Genomic DNA, 21,474 nt, shown 5'->3' with positions numbered 1-21,474 from the left:
GGTTTCCGCCTCCCTCCCGGATCACCGAGGCCGTGCGGAAGGCCGGGCCGCTCTGCTGAGGCACAAGAGCCACGCCACTCTCCTTCCTCCCCCCCGCAACAACCCCCCCATGGCAGCACACGCCCGAACTACAACCCCCATGATGCCTCGCGCGGGCCTCCCGTCCTCCCCCCCACCCGCTCTCCCCGTAGTAGCCCGCGGCGGACTCCAAGTCCCGTGGGGCCCCGCGCGCGCCGCCCCTCCCCCCTTCCTCCCTCCGCCTGCCCCCCCCCCCCCCCCCCCCCCTCCCGCGGCCGTGTTGTCGCGGCGGCCCTGAGATGGCGGCGGTGGCGGCGGGCGCGGCGGCCGGGGCGGCCCCTCAGCAGCAGCCGCCTCCTCCTCAGCAACAGCCGCAGCCGACGGCGGGAGGCCCCGGAGGCTCCGGGGAAGCGGGAGGAGGAGGCGGGGGGGGAGCTGGCGGCGGAGGAGGCGGCGGTGGAGGAGGGGGGGGAGCCGGGCCCGGGCCGGGGTCGGGAGCGGGCGGCGGAGGGGCCGGGCCCGGTGGCGGGGCCGGGGGGGAGTCGTGGTACCTGGCGCTGCTGGGCCTGGCCGAGCACTTCCGCACGTCCAGCCCGCCCAAGGTGCGGCTGTGCGTGCACTGCCTGCAGGCCGTGCTGCCCCGCAAGCCCCCGGCCCGCATGGAGGCCCGCACCCACCTGCAGCTCGGCTCCGTCCTCTACCACCACACCCGCAACGGCGACCAGGCCCGAGGGCACCTGGAGAAGGCGGTGAGCCCCTCGGGAAGGGGGCTCGGGGGGTCGGGGTGCTGTCAGCCGGGCTCGCGGACTAACCCGCTGTCTTCTCTTGCAGTGGTTGATATCCCAGCAAGTATCCTTTTCCCGGCCCGCAGCGTGGGATCTGCTGGAAGACAGCCCCGCGGACAGAGCCTGGCCCTGGGGATGGGGATTTCTAGCCGCTTGTAATCTGCTTCTGGGCTCGCGGGCCGCTTTCTTGCTGCTTCTGGTGTGTTGAGGAGTTTTGGATGCTGTAGCCTTGCTGTTTTTCCAGCCAGGTGTTTAATGTTCGCTTAACTCTGGTGCTGCTAGATCCCGCAGTTCGAAGACGTTAAGTTTGAGGCAGCCAGCCTGCTGTCAGAGCTCTATTGTCAGGAGGTGAGTGAGCTGGGGCAGGGTCGCTCGTGGATCGTTCTGGGCCTGCAGGGCTGCGTTCAACTTCAGTGTCTTTGTTCCTGGAATAGTGCGTAACTATTAATAAAGGGATTTATGAAGTTTTTAGAGGCCAGCTGCAGTATAAATACAACATACTGCAGCATAAACCTGAAATATCTCATCTGTCTGATTGTAAGAGTTGGTGCTGGAATTGCAGCGTGGGTCTTCCGCAGCAAGAGTTGCCCAATTTTTTTCTTTAGCCCTCACTGAGACAAAGACAGGGTGGAGGGGTGGAAATAAAAGGTTTTCATCAGGCTGCTGTTGCGTTTATAGGGCCATTTTATTCTTTGTCTGTGGAAAAGCCTTAACTGGTCTTTACGTTCCCTGATGGAAATGTTTGCCTTGTCTATCGCGCAGGAAAAATAAGGCACATTGGAATAGTCACCAAAAGAGTTGCACGGCTAATGCTTTTGAGCAGACTTCGAGTCGATTATTGTTGTGTCCTCCTGCGTGCTAAGACCTCGTTTGTGTTGCTTTTCGTGTTTTCAGGTTCCTAACAAGCGAGACTTAAATTGGGGATCAACACAGAATACGTCTTGTTTCAAAGTTACTGTTCCTAGCGGTGGGAATTCCCGGTAGCCTGGTCTCTGGCTGACTCCGGTGTGTTTCTGTTTCAGAATTCAGTGGACACAGCAAAACCTCTGTTACGCAAGGCCATTCAGATTTCACAGCAGACCCCATACTGGCACTGTAGGCTGCTTTTCCAACTTGCAGTAAGTGATTTTATTGCTAATCGTGTTACTCTAGCACTGTGGCTGCTAAAACGGCTAGGAAAGGAATGTGTTCTTCCTTAAAAGATCTCGGGCACCTCTTTATTTTCTCTAATCGTTGGCGTTGGTGGAGAGACAGAAGTCCTGCTATGAAGCAGTGCTGTGTTTGTGGGGTCCCGACTGGATCAAGGCCCACGTTACCTGTTGATGATACGACAGATGGGAGAAGAAAGCTGGAAGGATCATCCCGTGGGCTCTGTTAGCACAAAACTTTAGAGAGGAAACAAAATAACGCGGCTTGCGCTATGGGGAAATGTTCTCATGAAGCTGTTGGAACTGGAGCTTGCCCTCCTGAAGCGTTGGTTTGGTTATTTTCAGCCCAAGCTAGTACCTGGAGCAGAACTGGGGTGGGACAAGCAGCTGGTGCAAAGGCCTCCCAGCGATGTTCCTCTTCTGAAACACGCTCCAAGTGTGGCGTAGCGGCACAGCTCAGAGCACTGCTGCTTCTAGGAATAAACTGGCCCATTTTGGAGTTCAAAGCATTTAGTATCTGCAGTAATTTTATTTTAGCTGCGTAACTACCCTTTAAAACGTTGCTTCCCCTGAATGTTCAGATGCGTTAGGACAGGAGGCTTATCCAGGAAGTTACCTGCTTGGTGGGAGGAGCCGATTATTGCCAAAGAACTTTTTTTTTCCAGCTTATGCTTTTTCTCAGCTCCTAATGAGCCTCGGGGTGTTTAACACCAGAGTCGAGGGAGCTGATTGCTCTTTTACGGGTACTCTGTAGCAGAGATCTGGTTATCAAGGAATTTTATCTTTGAAGACCGTCTTCATAGTCACCTGTACTTGTCTTCTTCCCCTTCCTGATGAGTTTAAACAAGCAGACCAACTTCTCTGGAAAGGAATCGCGAGCTCCTTTGTGTAGTTTAGGAGCACTGCCTCGTGCAGAGCCTTACTTTCCTATCGACTAAAGGACAAATGTTTACCTTGCAATGAGTTAATGCCTGAGTACTCACAAGAAGCTTAAGCATTTTTCTCGGTGCCTATGCTGAATGGGATCCTTCCTCGAAGCTTGACGTTCTTTGCTGATTTCTGGTATTCCCTTTCCATCTTTTGCTTGGCCACGGGGCTGTGCGTCTCGTTACCTTGGTGCGTGTTTTCCAGACTCGCTACCTGAGTCTGGAAAACGTACAAGAGCTGGAGGGAGGGGAGAGGTGCTCTGGAGGCTCTGCCATCCTTTTCCCATCACCTGCAACACACCTCGCAGGCTTCCCCTGCTCCTCTTGCTGCAGAACACGCTCTGTTGTGTAACTGCAAGTTCTGCTGGAGCTTTTCCTGTCGGATCTGCAGCAGCTCTCGATAAATTATAACAGCTTTGTATTGTGCGAAACCTGGCTGAGAAATTTTCTTTGAAATGTTACAGGCTTTTTCTGGAGAACGTGAGGTGTTCCTGGAAAATGAATCTGAAATCGGATGATACAGTTAATGTGCCGGTTTAGCAGTTGTCACTTGTAAAGCACAGAAGTGCTTTATTTGCAATTATATTTGGGAAAAAAAAGCTAATCAGGCTCGCTAAGAAAATGCTGACCTTTTTTTTTGTCCTTTTTTTCATTTCAGCAACTACATACTCTTGAAAAAGACTTGGTATCTGCGTGTGACCTCCTCGGCGTTGGAGCAGAATATGCTCGGGTGGTAGGATCAGAGTATACCAGGTGAGTTCCATTGATGTTTTGTATTTTTCCCACAAAAATATGGGGTTTGTTCTGCTTTTATTTAGTGGTGGTGTCTGTGATTGCTACGTGGGTTTTACAGACCAGCATTTTTGAGCGTTCTCTCGGATCTGAGAATTTCTCCAGCTCTTTATTTTTTTTGAGAAACAAACAAAAACAATTACAACTATTAAGATTTTGCAGCATTTGCTTTTTTCCAAACTGCGTTCGTTGTCTTTATCAGCAAAAGGTTTCCCAGTAACTGGAACTGTCCAAGGCTTAGAGAGACACCTCAGGGGGCTGGGGTTTTGGTTCCTGGTGCTATTCCATAGCTTTCAAATACCCTTTCTGTGGCAGGCTCCTTAATGCTGTTTTGACTCTTGCCCTTGAGAGTGGCAGGCTTTTTTTTTCCCCCAAGGTTTTTATTTGTTCCCCAGCTGTGGTCTGGGTAACTTGGTTTTAGGTTTGGATTATTTGATTATTTATTTACTGGATGATGACATTGTTTTGTTTAATTTCAGAGCACTGTTCCTGCTAAGCAAGGGAATGGTAAGTTGGATGTACTTTTAGAATTAACTACTTGTTCAACTACTGTACTACAGGCTGGGGTGTAACCTGCCTGAACGTAGGCTGTTTGCTTTAAAGAGCAGGTAAATGTGCAGAATACCTGACATGTTCTGTTTTGTCCAGTGCAGAATTAAAATATTCCTGAGAAAAGCCTTAAGTCTGCAGGTTTCTTTTGAAATTCATGTGGCTAGTTTCCCCCACTGCCCTTTATAAACATGACAGATAGATGGGTTCTGGAAGGAAAAAGAGTACGTGCGAAGTGTTGCTGGTTCCCTCGTGATTAAGGATGAAAAATCTGATCATGTGAAATGGTTGGTGGTCTTGCAAATGGATGTCTTTGAGTCTATTTTTTTTGTAAATAATGTATCGACTTACCTGGGGCATAACTGTGGTTCTCTTAAGTGTTTAAACTGTTCAGCACAAAAGTTGTTTTTATTTTAAATTACAGCTCCTTCTAATGGAACGGAAGCTGCAGGAGGTGCACCCTCTCCTTACCCTGTGTGGACAGATAGTTGAAAATTGGCAAGGAAACCCCATCCAGAAAGAGTCGTTACGCGTGTTCTTCTTAGTCCTGCAGGTCACGCATTACCTGGATGCTGGGCAGGTGCGTGCAGGGGGGGAGAACTGGGCAGAGATGACCTCAGAAGCAGCAATACTTCTGATTCTGGGGGATTTTGGCTGCTACGCCTGAGCGGTGAAATGACATCCCTTCCTTCTTACCTGAGGAGAGGCTGCTTTGGTATGCTTGTAACCACGGTGGGCTCCGTTCCTTCTCTGTGACATTAGGGGGGGTAACAGGTTTTGTGTACTGTTTTGAAAGATATTTTGAGCATCTGATTGTTGTTAATGCTGGAACGCCCTGGTTTGCCATGCTAGCCTAGTGATTTATGCAATGGCTCACGAGCGTGGAGGTTCTTTATTGCCTGGCAAGTTTTCTCCACTAAGTAAATGTTCGTGCATCTGGGCTGCAGCAGCTCTGTCTGAAGTGAATCATCTTTTGCAGGTGAAAAGTGTGAAACCATGCCTGAAACAGCTCCAGCAGTGCATTCAGACCATATCCACGCTGCACGATGATGAAATTCTGCCCAGCAACCCCGCTGATCTCTTCCACTGGCTACCCAAGGAACACATGTGTGTGCTTGTCTACTTGGTGAGCAGCTCCTTTTTACTTAATGTATTGCTAATTAATGGGAAATTGGGTAAAAATGGCCTAGAGCCAGCAGTGATAGATTCTGCAGACCATATGCTGCTTTACATAACGCTGACAGTTTAATTCTGCCACAGCATCTGTGAGAATATTGCTTTCAGCGATGTCGGGGTTTGGAGAGACTGTGCAAGAAGTCTGGAAGCTGGAATGTAACTTCATTAATATCCGAGCCAAATAACTCCGTACAAGTTGATTTGATTTTTGACTTCACATTCCTGAAACTAATTACCTCACTTCTTGAATTTGAATTTATTCCCAATTGATGTCAAAATTCAGTTTTAAAAGACTGGTAGCAGAGGAGCTGTGTGAATGCCCAGACTTTTCCTCGCTGCTAAGAAAACTTCCTGTAATCTTTCCCGTGCTCTCCGGCAGGTGACAGTGATGCATTCCATGCAAGCAGGGTACCTGGAGAAGGCTCAGAAGTACACAGACAAAGCACTAATGCAGCTAGAGAAGCTAAAAAGTAAGGATAGAGATTATAACATAGCTGATGTCTAAGATTCCTTTATTTGTTACTAATTTAAATTTTAGAAAAGAAAAATTCGGGAACCCTCTTTAGCCCACTGGGGCAGCCGGCTATCGGTCTGTTCATACTGCATCTAAGAACTTTGTTGTGTTTTATATCTTTATTTATTTACTTTTATTTTTGGATTACTTTGATTGTTGAATACAAAAATAGAACTCTGGGGAGGTTTATTCTTGTAAATTGAGCTGGAAACGTGCATTTTCTTGCTGCGTTTCTCATTGTCCCTGTGCTTCGTTATCCATTTTTTTTTCTTCTCTAAACCGAGCACGTTTCCCTGATGAATTTTTCCTCGGCTGATGTTCAGACTCCCATTCCTGACAGTTCAGGAACTGATGTTTTGTTGTTGTTGCTAATTGCTTTGGTTAAACCTGTGCCAGCCTTGCAATGGCACGTGGAAGGTGAGATGGGTGGTACGCTGACTCTTCTGACCTGAGAGGGTCCAGCCAAAGACGTTGCTCTAGATTTGCACAAACGAGTCCTTGTGCTGAAGTCCTGCTGAACCACCTGCGACTCAAGAAGCTGGCTAGGTGCAGTAGAGGCTGCGTGGTGGGGATGTTCGTATTGTCTTAACTTCACTTACTGAATTACCTTTGTTCCCTCTTCAGTGTTGGACTGCAGTCCCATCTTGTCATCCTTCCAAGTTATTTTGTTGGAACACATTATCATGTGTCGGCTTGTCACAGGACACAAAGCCACAGCATTGCAGGAGGTAAAAACGGGGTTTGACCATTTGCCTAGTTGTGGATGTGTGCAGTGGTAATTTAAAAAACTTAGTTTTGAGGAAGATTCTTGGGTTCATGTGGGGATTTCAGCAGTGCTGAACTACTAACAGAGACGGTCAGGCCTGATGGTGCCACGGAATTAGCCTCCTGTTAAATTATTTCATTTAAGGACATTTTGGAGTTGCTTGTGGAGTCAACAGGAATTGCCGAGTGGCTAAAACTGGCACCTTCTTCTTGACCGTGGTTGGCAATCTGACTCTAGTGTCTTTTCCTTTTCCCTCAGGTTCTTTACTGATAGTGGCTCTTAACTCTTCCCCTTTTATTTCCTCTTAGTGTTCCTGTCTTGTCCGAGTATTTCTCTGCTTTTAAGGCTCCCTGACTTTTCTGTCCTTTCTTCCTCTTGGGGGAAGGAAGGAGGGGTTCGGTGTTCTCTAATGTGAGAACAAACTGCATGCTTTTTTTCCCATTCTCCCAGGCATTTTTAAGTCCTGTTTGTCCACCACTTATTTATAGGATATATGGCTGCATCATCTCAACCTCTTTTGTCATTCTTCACATGAATGTACTCTGGGGGGTAATTAGCCAGTTAAAGGAGTAGTCATTGGTTCTGGCTCATAAAACTCATCACAGGCACATAGCCTTCAGAAGCTTTGGATTCTGGTTTTTCTGTTCCGTGCCAACTCAGATTCTGAGCGGTTCAGAACAGATCTGCTACTTCGTTTGCAGGTGGTGCCACCATATGGTAGAGCTGCTGCAAAGCAAATAATTCAAAACCAGTTCTAGTGTGCGTCTGTGTGGGAGGAACGTGCGTGGAGCAGTGTGTGTTCGTCAGCTTGAAGCATGCCTGGCCTCTGCTTTTACCTAAGAGTGTGACTAATGGTTCTGGAACCAATCACTTCAATCATTGAACGACATGTATGATGCAGTCAGATGGACAGAGGGCAGAAATCAAAAGGGAGAAGAGAAATCTTAAAGGTGTATTATTCTTTTCCAACAGATTTCCCAAGTCTGTCAGCTCTGCCAGCAGTCTCCCAGATTGTTCTCTAATCACGCTGCCCAGCTGCACACTCTATTAGTAAGTGTCTGTGATTAGTAGTAAACTCTTTGTAGGGCTGTACCCAAGACTTACTGAACAGTCACCAGTAACTAACGAGGTCACAGCGATGCGGAGAGCAAAACTTCCTGCTGAGCTGTAGGGTCTGCTGTATTGATTTTCTGTGCTGCTGTGGGGGCTCACAGCCAGCGTTGCTGTCAAAGTCTTAAATCCCCTTTAGGTGACCCGTGGCGTGGTAATTAGTACACAGCATAATCACCCAAGATTTATACTGTGTGTGTTTGAGACAGTGTGTTTGGGTACTGCGGAAGGGGAAGAATTAAGCATTGCGGAAGGGGAAGAATTAAGCATTACTGTTTGAGTATTACAAGAAAGTAAGAGTTTGGGTTTTGGTACAGCAGTGGGGCTTTATTTATTTTTCAGGATTATACTGTTTGGAAGCAGTTTGTATAGAAATTGCTGTGTTTTTTTTTTTTTTTTTTTCCCCAGAACCAAGCAAAACTAAGATTTCTTGGTTTTTCCTGCTAATACCCTAAGATTCCTGTTGTTTTGTGCATGCCTTCTTCGCGTTCTGGGCTTGTTATAACTGTTATATATTATCTTAGAAATGCCGTGTCTTCTACAGGGGCTCTACTGCATTTCTGTTAACTGCATGGACAATGCAGAAGCACAGTTTACTACAGCACTGAGGGTAAGATTTTCTTCTCCAAGTATTTACTGTGGTGGTTCAGCGTGGAGTCGGGCTTGTTGCAGTTGTGTGGGGTCACTGAGTTGAGGTTGGAAGAGGAATCTGGAGACTGTCTGTGTTAGTTGCATGAGTTCAGGTTTTTCTTTGCTGAACACACCTCAGATCAGGGGGATTTATGAATAGCCAAATGTCAGACACTAAATCTGATTATTTTTTTTTGTCTCTGTGTATATCTTAAAGGAGAAGATGGGGTGAACTAATTCTGGGTTAGATGCTGGAGGGTTTTGACTGTACTAATGGTGCGTTGTTTATTTCAGCTCACTACACACCAAGAGTTGTGGGCGTTTATTGTGACAAACTTAGCCAGCGTGTACATCAGGGAAGGCAACCGGCATCAAGAGGTAAGCTGCGTGCTGGCTTCTGGCTGTAGTTATAAAAGTCAGAACTTTCCCGTAGAGAGAGAGGGAGAGAGATACTACCGAGCTTGGGTTATTCTTTTTCTGGGCATTTTTGCAGACTAGTGTCTTGTCTGGCAGTCAAGCAACTCCATAATCAGGTTAGTGTCAAGTAGTAGTAGAGAGCTGGTGGTTATCAGCTGGCGTAGCTGCAAACCACCAAAGCTGAGCATTCTGGATCGTACATGGAATTCTCCACAGCACTGGGAAGGAAAGCTTCCAGTTCCCAGTGCAGAGTGTGTGGTTCACGCTGTCATCTTGACTCATTCAACCTCTTTGCTTCGGTTTCCATCTTAAGGGTTTTATTAGATTACATAAAACCAAGTAAGATTTAGCTAAACATTTATCCAGAAGTAGGTATATGCATCGTGTGTGTTCCTTTTTATTCAGCAGTGTGCCAGAAGCAATATTAATACAAAAATACAGTTGCCTGCAGTCTTCCAGGGATGTGTTTGATCCCTCTGTAGGAATTTTTCAGAGACGTGTTTGAAAGTCTCTTGTGAAGAAGCTATACATGAACTTCTTCATCAAGCATGCAGCACGCCCTATTAATTTTGCCTCCTAAGCTTTTTAACGAAGCTTGTTTGTTTTTTCCTTAGTTGATTTCTGGTTTTGATTAAATAACTAATCTGTTACAACATTTGTATCTTGAGCAGCTCAGTTAAATGACCACTAAAAAATTTCATTACTATTTTATAGCAACTTCTGTGAAGTTTAAGAAAGTATATTTTGCGTAAAACTATTTTAGGGCCAAAATGGACGTAATAACCCATAGTGTTGGAATGTTTGTGCTACGATTTAACCACTACAAGTAAACTTCAGTGCATTTGTAGTGACTTGGACCATTCTGATTTGATAAGCACTTCTCGTAAGAACACTTGCTGTCGATACCAGAAGCCTGTGTATGTTAGAAGCACTGATTATCTTTCTTTCCCCTCTCATTTTGTAGCTTTACAGCTTATTGGAAAGGATAAATCCAGACCATAATTTTCCTGTGAGGTGAGAGTTCCAGAAACTATTTGCATGCTGATGTCGCACTGGTGATGGCAATACTGGATTTGTCTCAGGCTTTTTACAAAGAAAACAAAATAATCAACTTCTTTTCAAGGCAGAAGTTCTGACCAGGCATTAAAAGTAATGTTTTGTGTGGAGATGTGATTATTAGGCAAATTCCTAGAAACCTGTCTGCAATGCATTTACTCGCTGTACCGTGCCTGGATTTCAACGCGTTGCTTTGTTCGTAGCTCTCACTGTCTCCGAGCAGCAGCTTTCTACATCCGAGGTCTGTTCTCCTTCTTTCAAGGAAGATACAATGAGGCAAAGTGAGTATGAATTGGTGCGCTCGGAAGGGGGGGGAAAAAAGGAGAAACTAAATCAAGCTTTTAAAATAAAAAGGGAAACCCAGAGGCCCTGCTTTCAAACCTCCTGGATCTCCTTGTGGATTTAGTCAACCTCCTGTTTCACTTAGGGCAAATACCACGAAACCGTTTGTTTTAGATCTCTTTGCTTCCGAATAATGGTAATACCGGTGCGGTGTTCTGCAGTGGCACATCTGAAACAAAAGCTTTTCAGAGGAGGCTCTGTATTGTAGTCGTTTTTGCTAAGTGTAAGGTGAGGTTTGGGAATGAAGTGCTTTGTTTAAGGTCACCTGCAGCACACATTTACTCCTGAGCGCTAATATTTGCCGACTGGATTAACTTGGTTCTTAACGATGCTTCTTATGTATTGGAGGAGAGTCGAGTTTTTAAAACACTTTATTTTTTGTTCTGTTTTGGTAGACGATTTTTGCGAGAGACACTGAAAATGTCGAATGCAGAAGATTTGAATCGATTAACAGCGTGTTCTCTAGTTCTCCTGGGTCATATATTCTACGTGTTAGGGAATCACAGGGTAAGCAAGCCTTCGCTGTGTCTGGTATTACCGTGTAAGCGTTTGACTTGTGATTTGCCAACGAAAAGCAGGACTCTTCCTGAAATGAATCTTATTTCAGGAACGGCTGTGTACTGGTATCCCACGGAAAGCTGGCAGCTTATTGACTTACATAATTCTGCTCTGCAATTTGCACATTTAATAACACTTAAACAAAGTAGTAGTGTTTGGAGTCTGTTGTAGAAGTGTGTGTTTCTATAATGCCTGAAATCACTTGGAAAAAAGGAGCAGAATAAAAGACAGGTAACATCACTCAACTGGATTGTTTGGAAGGAATTGTGGGTACAGGCTCTTCTGAATTCTCATCGTAGGCCAGAACACATGAGATATTTCTATTATCTTGCACAACATCGAGACCATAATTCCTAGGACGGAGCAAAATTCCAGACAGATTTAGGTGATGTGTTTGGGTTATTGTCCCGTGAAGCGTTTCAACTAGTTTGCTGGAACATAGCAGCAGTTAAATTAGGGAAATTTTCTGTCACAAATTGCCCAGCTCCGATGTATTATATATTTGTGAGGGGGGAAAAATACACGTTTTATGTTGATATCTGCTCTTCACCAGGAAAGTAATAATATGGTAGTGCCAGCCATGCAGCTTGCAAGCAAGATACCAGATATGTCTGTGCAGCTGTGGTCTTCAGCTCTGTTGAGAGGTAAGTTGGGGAAAGGTCTTGTACTTAAAATAAGTAGCAAAGAACCAGTTGCTGCTAACTGGTGGTTCAGTATGGGGAGGTATGCTAACTCCAGCGCTCACTGCGGACAGAAAATGGTGCCTGGATTTGTGAAATACTGATAGGAGCTCAAGAAGCTTTTTGTTCTTTTCGAGTTATTGATCTTCAGCCCCATCAGCATCCTGTGACGTACTCCAGTCGCTTTTCCCCGTGGGCTGGGAGGCGCCTGGGGTGAGAGGTCCTGCAGAGCTCCTGCAGGGCTGTGAGTGGCGTGGGGCAGCAGGCAAAGAAAATCCTGCTGGGGCTGGATGGCAGCTTACGATATCGAGGCTGAAGCGGTGACTGTTTGGAAAGGGTCCCAGCTCACGCCTGTGCAGTGTCCATTCTGCCGCTGCTGCGCTTTGCTTTGAATGCAGTTCCAGCTGTAGTAAACACTTGATTAGGTTTTGCTCCTGTGTGGGGGCTTTAATAAATACAAGAGGCTATTATATCACTTCATATATAAATACTGTTTAATCTGACTTACATAGGCCCCAGGATGCTTTGTTCAAATATTGACTAGCTTCTTGGCAGACCGTCAACTTTAATGCTGCAATTGATTTGCTTTCGCTAGAAAATAAAGCAGTAACTCTACCCTTTTTCCAAGAACTTACCCCGCAGCTTCAATTTATATTAAATTGTCATGTTTACTATAAGCATGGCGCCGCGCGTTGAGTTCTGCTTTGCTGCTGCCTTTGCTGTAAAACTGCTCCTAGGCAATTGAAATAACTCTTCTCGTTCATTTCGGTGCGGTAGTTCACATACAAAACACGCCAGTAATACCACGAGGAACCTGCTGTAGATGAAACACTGCCCCTTGTTCAGCTGCTGTTGCCTTTTCTCATATCCATTAGGCTGCGAAGAGTGAGAGGCCTCATTTCCAGTCTGCTTTGGTTTTTCTAAAGGTTCCTCCATAGAACTAGTTGCCTTCTCTTTTGAAGGAAAGGTGCTTGCTCAGAAATAACAAAATACCAACACGTGTTCTTCGGTAGGAGGTGCAGTGTCTCAGCCCCTTCCACACTTACAATTTGTAGCTGAAATTGTGGTGCTCAGCAGGTTACCAGTCTTAAATCTGATTGAGCTAACACCTCTGAGTCAGCCTCACAGAAAAAAAAGACACGAGGCTCAGCTTTCAGTGTGTGCAGAGTGGCGAGCTTCTGAATTCCCCCAAAAGCAAGGTTTCAGTTTAAAAATAAAATAAAATTACTGGACCTCTGAAACCCCTGTGGTCGAATCGCAGATTGCGGTGAGGAGCTCGTGAGGCTCCCTTGTTCCCACTAGATGGTGCTAGAAACTAAAACAATGCAAACAGCTCAGGGGCTTTCATCGGAGTGAGGTTTTTTTTTTCCTTTTAGAACTATTACGGTGTTATTTTTAAGGATTGGAAAGTAAAATAACAGCAAATCCTGCAGCGTGCACTGCCAGTACGATTGGAATAAGGAAGGTTTCGTGTTCTCCATATGCCCCCGCTTCTCTTAGAAGGGAGTTTTCATTCTGAAATGAGATGAGGTTGGCATATTGGCTGTTTCAATTCCTTCATTAAATAAATGTAGGGAGCAGTCTTTTCAGATAAGAGAGCTGATCAGTCGAAAACACGTATGAACGGTGCTTTCTGGTGAGCAGACGATGCCCTTGTCTTTCAGACCTGAACAAAGCCTGTGGAAATGCAATGGATGCACACGAGGCAGCGCAGATGCATCAAAACTTCTCACAGCAGCTCCTCCAGGACCACATCGAAGCCTGCAGTCTTCCAGAACACAATTTAATCACGGTAAGAGCTTCATCTTTCAATTAGTGAGTGTTCTTGAGGCAAAACCCTGTGCTTTGCTTTCCTTTACTATTCCTGTGAGGTCTTGTGGTTCCTAGAAGTATTTTATTGGTATTCCAGCGCTATTTGTTTATTTTTTTAATGGCTTTTGTAGCAGGTAGCCACTTCATTTTGGTGACAATAGTTACTTGTGGAAGAAGTTTACCATGTACTCGGGTTTAATTTTATTGTTCACCCCATCAACCTTGGTATGAGGAATGCTTTGTTGTACGCTGCCAGGAGTACAGTTTCTATTGATATTGCGCCCTTTATGAGTTTTCTCCCTATCTATAAATTTAAATTCCCGGTTAGTACGATATTTGATGTCTGTGTAGCTATTACCTGAAGGTGTAACTTTTTGTGGACTTCAGATATTGATGTTCTTCCTGCCAGAAACTTTTCAACATTGTTTAAAAAAATGCTGAAGGCTTTTTCTGCACTGGAATCCAGCAAGGGTCTAAGATAACTCACTGGTTTAGAGTGAAATAAGGGCCAAATGTGAACTCAAGATGCAAGGAAACTTGACATCTTTTTCCCCACATTTACTTTTTGGGAGAGGAAAGGGAAAAAGAAGGCCAAGAGGAAGAAGCAAATTGCTGGCTTTGGTCACAAAGGGATCCTGAGACTTGGGGGTTTTTGTGATGTGGCCCACGTTGGGAGATGGCCGCAGCCAGATGCCGGGGGGCCAGGCACAGAGACCTGAGCCTCCAGCCTCCGCAGCCTTTGCTTGCCATTGCTGGTTATGCATAATCCACGCTAGATTAAATACATGGAGGGGGAAGAAGATTAAAAACAAACGTTAAATCTGCCCTTTTCAGATGATTCTGTTAAATCTGAGAGGAAAATATTTTAGTAATGAAGTAGGTGAGAACCAGAGGCTTTATTCCCTCTGGAAATGCTGCGGCTGCAGTGTAGTCCCGGCTCACACGGACACATCTAAATTTAGGTGCATCCTTTGTGCAAGTCATGGTTTCCCCTGTTGGGACTGTCAGACTTCACCTGCAAGAGCAGGAAATGCTTTCACTTGATTGCCATTCACCCTGGATTCCTCATGGCAGTCAGCTAGGTTTGGAATGATGGGCATGTGGAGTGGCTGCAGTTCAAAAGAAATACCAGGGAGCTCCACGTGCGTGCGAAACAAAGTCAAACCTGACCCTCAGCTCCTTGTCCTGAAATCTTTAATTATCTCGAGGTAGTGAATGTCTGTATGGCGAGCTCCTTCCTCTGGCATCGCTGCCATTCCTCCTCTCCCCGGGTAGAGGCTGTAGGATTTTCATGCTGTTTGTTATCTTTCAGTGGACAGATGGACCACCTCCTGTACAGTTCCAGGCACAGAACGGACCCACCACCAGCCTGGCCAGTCTCCTGTGAAACAGAATTACTATCAGGACAGTGTGTTTAAAAAGAAACAAGCAAAAAAAAGCCAAAAAAAAAAAAAAGGAGAAAAATTCATTGCAAAAATCTTTTCTTCAAAGAAAAGGCAGCAAATTCCTCTTCTAGTGAGGGCCTTGTAGGAAACGGATTGCATAAAGACAACGTACATTTCATAGACTTGCAAAGTGAGAAGGGCATTTTAAGCTGCTTTTACATAATATGTGTGAATATACAGCTAGTGTGTATATATCTACTGGTTTTAATCTGCTTTCCTCTTACTGAGAAATAAGGTTTAGTCCAAAGGACACTTGTTCCTTAAATTGTTAGATACTTGCTTTTTAAAAATTGTCACAGCAAACGAAGAGGACTTGCACAGTTCAGAACACCGATTGTATTCTAAATACTTAAGCCTTCCCTGAAGTATGATGCATGCCAGTTTTAATGTTTTCGGTGCCCTTCCACTCCTGGGAACAATGGGATTAAATCACAATTGATTGTAGGGTGCCCTAAAGTTCTAAATTTAGCTTCTGAGGTAATATTCTTTCCTCTTCATTGTGTGCAAGTCATTGCCCGTGCTGTTCGTAGCCCTGCAGTGAAGGTAACGCTGAGGTCGGTGAGATCTGAGTTCTGACGGACGCGGTGTTTGCAGCCAGGGGTGAGTTACGTTCCTCGGGGTGGCCTCCAGACTGAGCAGAGCAGGCTCGCGTTGTCACCAGAGGAGCCGATTCCGTGTCCTGGATTCATGAGTCTGTGACAGTATGTGCCACCGCTTTGTCCCTGTGAGGGTCTCTTCCTTCTTCCTCCCTGCACTGTCGATGCCCCGTCCCCCCAGGGTAAGGCAGAACCACAGCTCTTTCCGTCTCTGCTCCTTCGTAGTGATTTGTGCTGAAGGAGGAACTCTCTCCTCCTCTCTAGGCCAAGCAACCAGGAAGCAGCATTTTGCACCTGTACTGCAGCCTCACCAAGGCAAGGCAGCATCCGTGCCTTAATGATTTTCACAAACGATTGACGGGAGAGTCAAACTAGGTGGTTAAAAGCCAGATCCGACAGAAGCAAGAGGCTTACGATAAAAATTAAACTCTAGTCTTGCACTTGGCAAAACCGTACACTTCCAAAGTGTTTTTGTGCTACCGTTCCTGGTTCATCTCAGTTTTTTGAACTCTTCAGCTGTTTAGGCTCCCTGGATTTGCCTGTGCTGCTGCTGCTGTCCTGAAACAGGAGAGGCACGGCCCAAATTTGTTCTGTAGAAAGCAGCACAGGAGCTGTTAATGCCACGAAGCCCCGGCAGCTTTATAGCAAGGATCTGTGCCGGTCCGTTGTAGTGCGATGTAAAGCTTGCAAGGCTCACGGGGTCAAATAAAGGCGTTTTGCTCTCTTCATAGCTCTGCATATTTATCTCCCAGTTTTAAAAGGGAAGGGGAAAGGAATCTGCTAGACAAGTTCCTTTTGTAGGGCTTTGCGTGATTGTTTTTTTTGAGAGAGAGAAGGAGAATGTTTTCAAGGAAATATTTGACCCCTTAAACATTTAGGATTTATGGTAGGAGGAGCACTGTGAAACCTGCATTTAATGGTCATTCTTTTTGAAAGCCTCGTCACCTGTCTCAACAGCTCACACAGACACCTGCACTTTATAATTTGAACCCCTCAGTTTTAACCACTGACTGATATAAAAGGGACAAATTCTTGTCTAACCACCAGAACAAAATGTTATGCTTCCTCTGTCGGACATGTGGTGGTGGTTGAGCTCCTGTTCTGTTACTCTCGCAGAAGCCGCGTGTCCTTTAGGCCCCGTTAAATCCCCAACAGGGAAAACACGACCTCAATATTGGTGTAGGGACAGAATATTATTAGGGTTGCAAGAAGAAAGCCCGATGCCATTTTAAAGTCTCACGTATTCCCTAAAAACTCCCCAGAAAAGGGAAGCTGTGAAGTCTTTTATTGTCCAGGGTGTTTGGAGATACCAGGTACAGGCAGAATCCGTGCGGATAGGAACTATTTTGTGTCGCTTGCCGCAGTGTTTGTCGAGTCGGAGCATCCCGTGTCTGCCAGGCTGAGTACAGGTCCTGTGCCCTCAGGCGCTGCCGGTGTGGGCCAGCTTCCAGGTGAGAGGAGGTCGATCCAGGCTCGCTCCACCGCCCGTCTGGGGCAGCTGGGCTGAGATGGAGCAGTTCCGTAAGCTAAGCCGCTGTCACGGGCTTGGATTTTGGTGGGGAATGGTCAGGTTAATTCCACCTTAGGAACATTGATACCCCACGGCCCTTAGGTCTTTATTTTATTGGTGTATGGGAAGTGCTATCTCTCTCTGGCTGTTCCTCTACTGAATGCTCTCAGTCAGTCACTTGGGCTGCAAGGAGCCCGTGCCTGTTTTAAGCACCTAAATGCAATGGTTTTCTCAGCAGTGCTCCTAGCAGCTGAGGAATGACTGCTAAACAAAAAAGGTAGTGCCCGTGTACTTTAAAACTTGCCATCCAGATAATGCAGATGTTCTCTTTTTATCTGTCACCCGCTCTGAGGCTGTTCTTTGGCTGATACATATCGATGGCAACTATAATAAATTACTTTAAATGTTGGCCAAAAAAAGCGCTGCTCCTATCAGGCAGTATTTAAAATTAAAATAACAACAACTCTGGAGAGCTGTGGTTTGAGCTGAGTTTAAGCAAAGCATCTGCAAGCAAGCAAGATATCCACCGGTGCCCGTGCGGGCAGCTGCATCTCCTGAGCTTTCCTGCGAGCTCTGGGAGCTGCGTTGCCCAGGACTGTTACGGGAGAGAGTTTGCAGTGGCAATTTTCTGGCTCCTCGTCGCGCAAACTAGGCTGTGTTGTAGTTCCAATCCCTGGCCGGCCTGTTCTCAGGAGGGAAGGAAGTACTTGAGGGAAAGGCTGCCTGCTCGCTTCTGATGTAAGTACGCTCAGGTTTTCACCAGGAACCACTAGCCAAGTGTGGTAGCTGAACTTGGAATGGCAGGAAGAAGAACCTGGGCTTTCCCGGTGCGTGAGGAGCCAGCTTCACCCGGGCTTTCCTTCCGTGCAGAGTGGCACCCGGCCGCAGGGGCTGAGCCGAGGCGTTGACCCACGGCCCTGCGGAGCTCAGAACTCAGCTCCACCTCCAAAGTCCTCTTCCCATCACAGAACTTCAAAAATCATGTAAATTTGAAAATAACTTGGTGATTTTCTATCTCTGAAACTCAATGTACATTTGTTACAATGTACAGTGCTTTTTAACTACACTTGTATATTAAATTATTTAATAGTTTTTGCTTTTCAGTATCTTTTGTATGTAGCAGAGATTTAAACAAGGACCTCATAACTGAAGTTCTTCCTAATTTTTGAATGCGTATGTAAAGTTGAACAGAAAACTAGAAGTTTACAGTTTACAATGTTCTGTTAAGTGCTTGGTCTGTCTAACTTGATTTGAACAACATATTTCTAATCTTTCTTGTCCGATCATTCTCTACGAAAGCAAACATGAAGTCTTTTATGAACTTCTAAAAAAAAAAATTATTCTTCTAAAGATGTAATTTAGAAAACTGTACAGTTTTTTCTCTAGTATTTTTAAATGCGTAGCGAGAACTTAAAACAGAAGCATCTAATCACTGTTTTGTAGATAGTGTAAAAACTTATGTATGTATAGAGAATGCAGTCTGAAGAACAGTGTTTGCCTGTTGTGTTTCATTTCCTACAGTATGCCCATCAGAAAGGCCCATGTACACAGGAAATCGGATCAGTTTGGGGGCTGGGGGATTTAAAAACAAAAAGTAAAATAAAAATTCATCTCCTGTCATCCCATACCTGCACTCAGTGACACCACGAGCAGAACTTGGCAAAATGTTAGGGCCTTAAGTTGTTACGCTGCCTATAGACACAAGGGGTACAACTTACTCCGTGTCGCTCCACCACTTTGATTTTTCTCTGATTTCCAATTTGCCAGGAAGTAAAATTACGATCAAAAGGGTACTGTGATGTCCCATTTTACTTTACTGACCTCTCCAAATCATGCCGAGCGAACCTGTTTCCTTAGTGTATGGCAGTTCTGGCCACAGGGCTGAGAACTGCCGCGTGAGAGGAAGCCCAGCCGGTAGTTTAGGCTGTGCAGAACACTTGGAGAAATCAGGATGAAATAACACCTGTCTGTGCTCTTCTACTGTCTGTCTTAGCAAGTGTATTTAATTGTTTCCTGCAGTGAACTTTTAAATGTTATGTCAGGTTTGTACAATGTATTGTTAAGTGTTTGTAGTTCTCCATAAGTAGCAGGACGTGTACCTTCTGCCAGTGCTCCTTTCCGAAGCTGTAAATACAGTAACTCGTGTAATGGGATGGAACCAGGGGCACTCGTTCTTGCCTTTGTTTCCTCTCGTTTTCTATATTAGAAGAATTTTTAAATAAAGTTTAATTTTACTTCTTCTAGCAGCTTGCAGAACACTAATTCCTTAAGTTCATCCGCCGGCAGTCCCGCCCACGAAGGATGCGTTTCAGGTGGCGGCAGGGACGTTTGGAGGGCAAGTGGTTCGAGGCGCTGCCGGCCACGGAGGGCAGGAGGTGCCAGTCGGTGCACGCCGAGCAGGCTACCCGGGGAGGTGGCGGGCAGGGAGCCACGGGGCTCGCGGCCGGGCCCGCAGCTGGCATGCCCGTGCCGTGGGCGAGGGCTCCTGCCCTGGAAGGAGAACCAGAATTTCCTGACTGGGAACGTCCGCCTGACTCCTCGCCTCGGCAGTGCTGGAGAAGCGGCTGAGGGTGGCGAGGAGCGTGCTTTAGGGACTGCCGGAGCCCTGGCACGTGTCTAGGATAAAACAAGACTCCTCTGGATTCGTTCAACCCCTGGTAATATTACTTTATTTGTTGTAGGACAGAAGTATTTCTCCCTGCAGTCAGGGAGGGTACCGGCCATGCCTGATCTTCACAGACGGGATCTGGTTTACAGGAAGATAGCTTTTGTCTCGTTTTCCAAATGTAAATGTTTCTGGCAGGTACTTTTACATTTAGAACTTATACTTAAAAGGAAGAAGATGCTGAACTGATTTGTCCGCAAGTGAAACTTTGAAGAAACTACAAATTGTAGAACTTAGTGCATACCGTCTCCAAAACATTATCTGAGCTGCTAAGCTCGTGCCTTAATTTCATCCTAGAAGCAAGAGTAGGTTTTGTCCCAACAAGTTACTCTCTTTGTGAAAAATTTAAACCAAGTGACAGCCTTGGGGGAAAAAAAATATTGACAGGCTTCTGCAAATAACTTCACCTAGCTGCTGGGTGATAGAATCTCGTGCTAGACCTGCCCTAAAACTCTGCTGGTGACACAGGCAGGCAAATGGAGATAGGCATCTGTGTGTTACTGGTGGATTAAAGCATGGCTTCAGAAGGATCCCATCCTCGGTGCTTCCCCATGAAGTTTTGAATGGCCTGAGGTGAAGCCAGGGGCTGTTGGTGCTTTGTAAGTCATCAACCAGAGCAAGAACTGGTTGTGAGCTCTGCTGTTAACCCTTCACCGTGTGTAACTGGAGCGGGTTGTACAAGGGGGGGAGGAAGGTACTAACAAAAAATGCATTTGGCCTTTTTTTTTAAAAAAAAAAAAAAAAAGGGATATTGAACACAAAGTTAATAAAAATTGTGAATCTCTAGAGTGGAAAACGGCTAGAAAAAGCTGAGTACGCTGGAATTTTCCTACCATGGTGAGTACAGGACACGCTCCAGGAGCAGGTATGGGTGAAGTGATGAGGTGGGGGTTCTAGTTCTGGTTCTGCTGCTCTTTTCTTGTAAAAGCCTTGATTGCTCGCCTTCTGCTTTCACTTCCCCGCTTCAGGAAGTGGGAAGTATACCGACCTGTGCTTATTAGAGATTACAAATGAAAATATATATATATATTTTACGCTTTTGAAACAAGCACCTAAATAACCTGACATAAAGACGCATCCAGCCCTACTGGCTACCTCCGCTGTGGAAAATACCCCATGGAAAACTTGCTGGAATTATGAATAACGTGACAGGAATTGTGCTTTATTTCCCCCTGCTCATAAACTTGCCTCACCCGAGACTTTATTCTCCCTTTTTCGAAGCACAAGGGGACTTGCAGGTGCGGAGAAGTACCGAGTAGCAAGTCCTGAAGGGTTAACAGGGCCCCTGGGAGGAGGGCTGCGGGGTTGGCTAATTAACGCCCCTCTGAGGAGAGCCGCGGGGGTTAATTAGCGGCCCCGCCGGAGGTGTGGTGGCGGCGGGGAAACGCCGGAGCACCCCTGCCCTACATCGGGGAAGGAAACGGGCCTGAGTCACCGCGGGCCCCCGCCGCCCCTATCCGCGGCCCCAGCCCGGCCTGTGCGGGCGGATAAGGGCGGCCGCGGCCCCTCCCCGCCCCGCGGGCAGCCCGGCCCTCAGGCGGCCCCGCTCCCCGGGGACGGCCGGCCCCGCGCCTCACGGCCCGGCCCCGCCCCCTCCGCGCTCATTGGCTCGCGTTCCCCCCCTGCCGCGCGCCTCGAAAAGCCGATTGGTCCTCCCGCTTGCCAATCAGCGCGCCGCCCCGCCTCTTTTCCTCACAGCTTAGAACCGGGGGAGGGGAGGGGGGCGGGCCGAAAGTGGGCTCTAACTAACGATTGGCTGGCGGGCTCGGCAAGCGCCGCTTTTCATTGGGCGCCGAGTTAAGACCAAAAAAAAAAAAAAAAAAAAAACCCAACGACCAACCCGCCCACTGCACAGAGCGGGGGGCGGGGCCAGAGGAGCTTGGCCAAAATCTGCCTAGCAACCGGCGGGTGGGCGGGAAAGGCGGCCGCCCCGGGAGTCCCGCGCCGCCGGCGGCGCGCGGCGCGGGGGGGGGGGGGGG

General features: G+C 46.7%; 1 protein-coding gene and 1 long non-coding RNA gene across 2 annotated transcripts; one reads left to right on the top strand and one right to left on the bottom strand.

The window, feature by feature from the left end:
- Positions 1-280: 280 nt before the first annotated feature.
- MAU2 (MAU2 sister chromatid cohesion factor) lies at positions 281-19,073 on the top strand. The gene is made up of 19 exons (XM_035348251.1): positions 281-767; positions 850-867; positions 1,086-1,151; positions 1,826-1,921; positions 3,536-3,630; positions 4,149-4,176; positions 4,643-4,798; positions 5,198-5,344; positions 5,774-5,864; positions 6,533-6,636; positions 7,647-7,724; positions 8,329-8,394; positions 8,709-8,792; positions 9,796-9,845; positions 10,091-10,168; positions 10,625-10,736; positions 11,341-11,431; positions 13,132-13,259; positions 14,592-19,073. Exons 1-19 carry the CDS (start codon positions 318-320, stop codon positions 14,664-14,666), a joined length of 2,013 nt encoding a protein of 670 aa, XP_035204142.1. The 5' UTR covers positions 281-317; the 3' UTR covers positions 14,667-19,073.
- On the bottom strand, positions 14,124-14,594 carry LOC118179142. Its single transcript, XR_004756374.1, has 2 exons — positions 14,450-14,594; positions 14,124-14,294 (listed from the first exon to the last, which is right to left on the bottom strand). It is a non-coding gene; the product is annotated as an uncharacterized LOC118179142 (long non-coding RNA).
- Positions 19,074-21,474: the final 2,401 nt, after the last annotated feature.

The sequence above is a fragment of the Oxyura jamaicensis genome, chromosome 28, assembly GCF_011077185.1.
Source record: "Oxyura jamaicensis isolate SHBP4307 breed ruddy duck chromosome 28, BPBGC_Ojam_1.0, whole genome shotgun sequence".
Taxonomy (NCBI): Eukaryota; Metazoa; Chordata; class Aves; order Anseriformes; family Anatidae; genus Oxyura; species Oxyura jamaicensis.
The sequence above is the reverse complement of the archived record's forward strand: the minus strand, read 5'-3'. Positions and strand labels throughout refer to the sequence as shown.

Excerpts from the sequence above, each read along its gene's own strand:
- MAU2 (XM_035348251.1), top strand. The coding sequence starts at position 318 with ATGGCGGCGGTGGCGGCGGGCGCGGCGGCCGGGGCGGCCCCTCAGCAG. Across the intron at positions 6,637-7,646 it reads AAGCCACAGCATTGCAGGAG|ATTTCCCAAGTCTGTCAGCT; the intron begins GTAAAAACGGGG and ends CTTTTCCAACAG. Across the intron at positions 8,395-8,708 it reads AGTTTACTACAGCACTGAGG|CTCACTACACACCAAGAGTT; the intron begins GTAAGATTTTCT and ends TGTTTATTTCAG.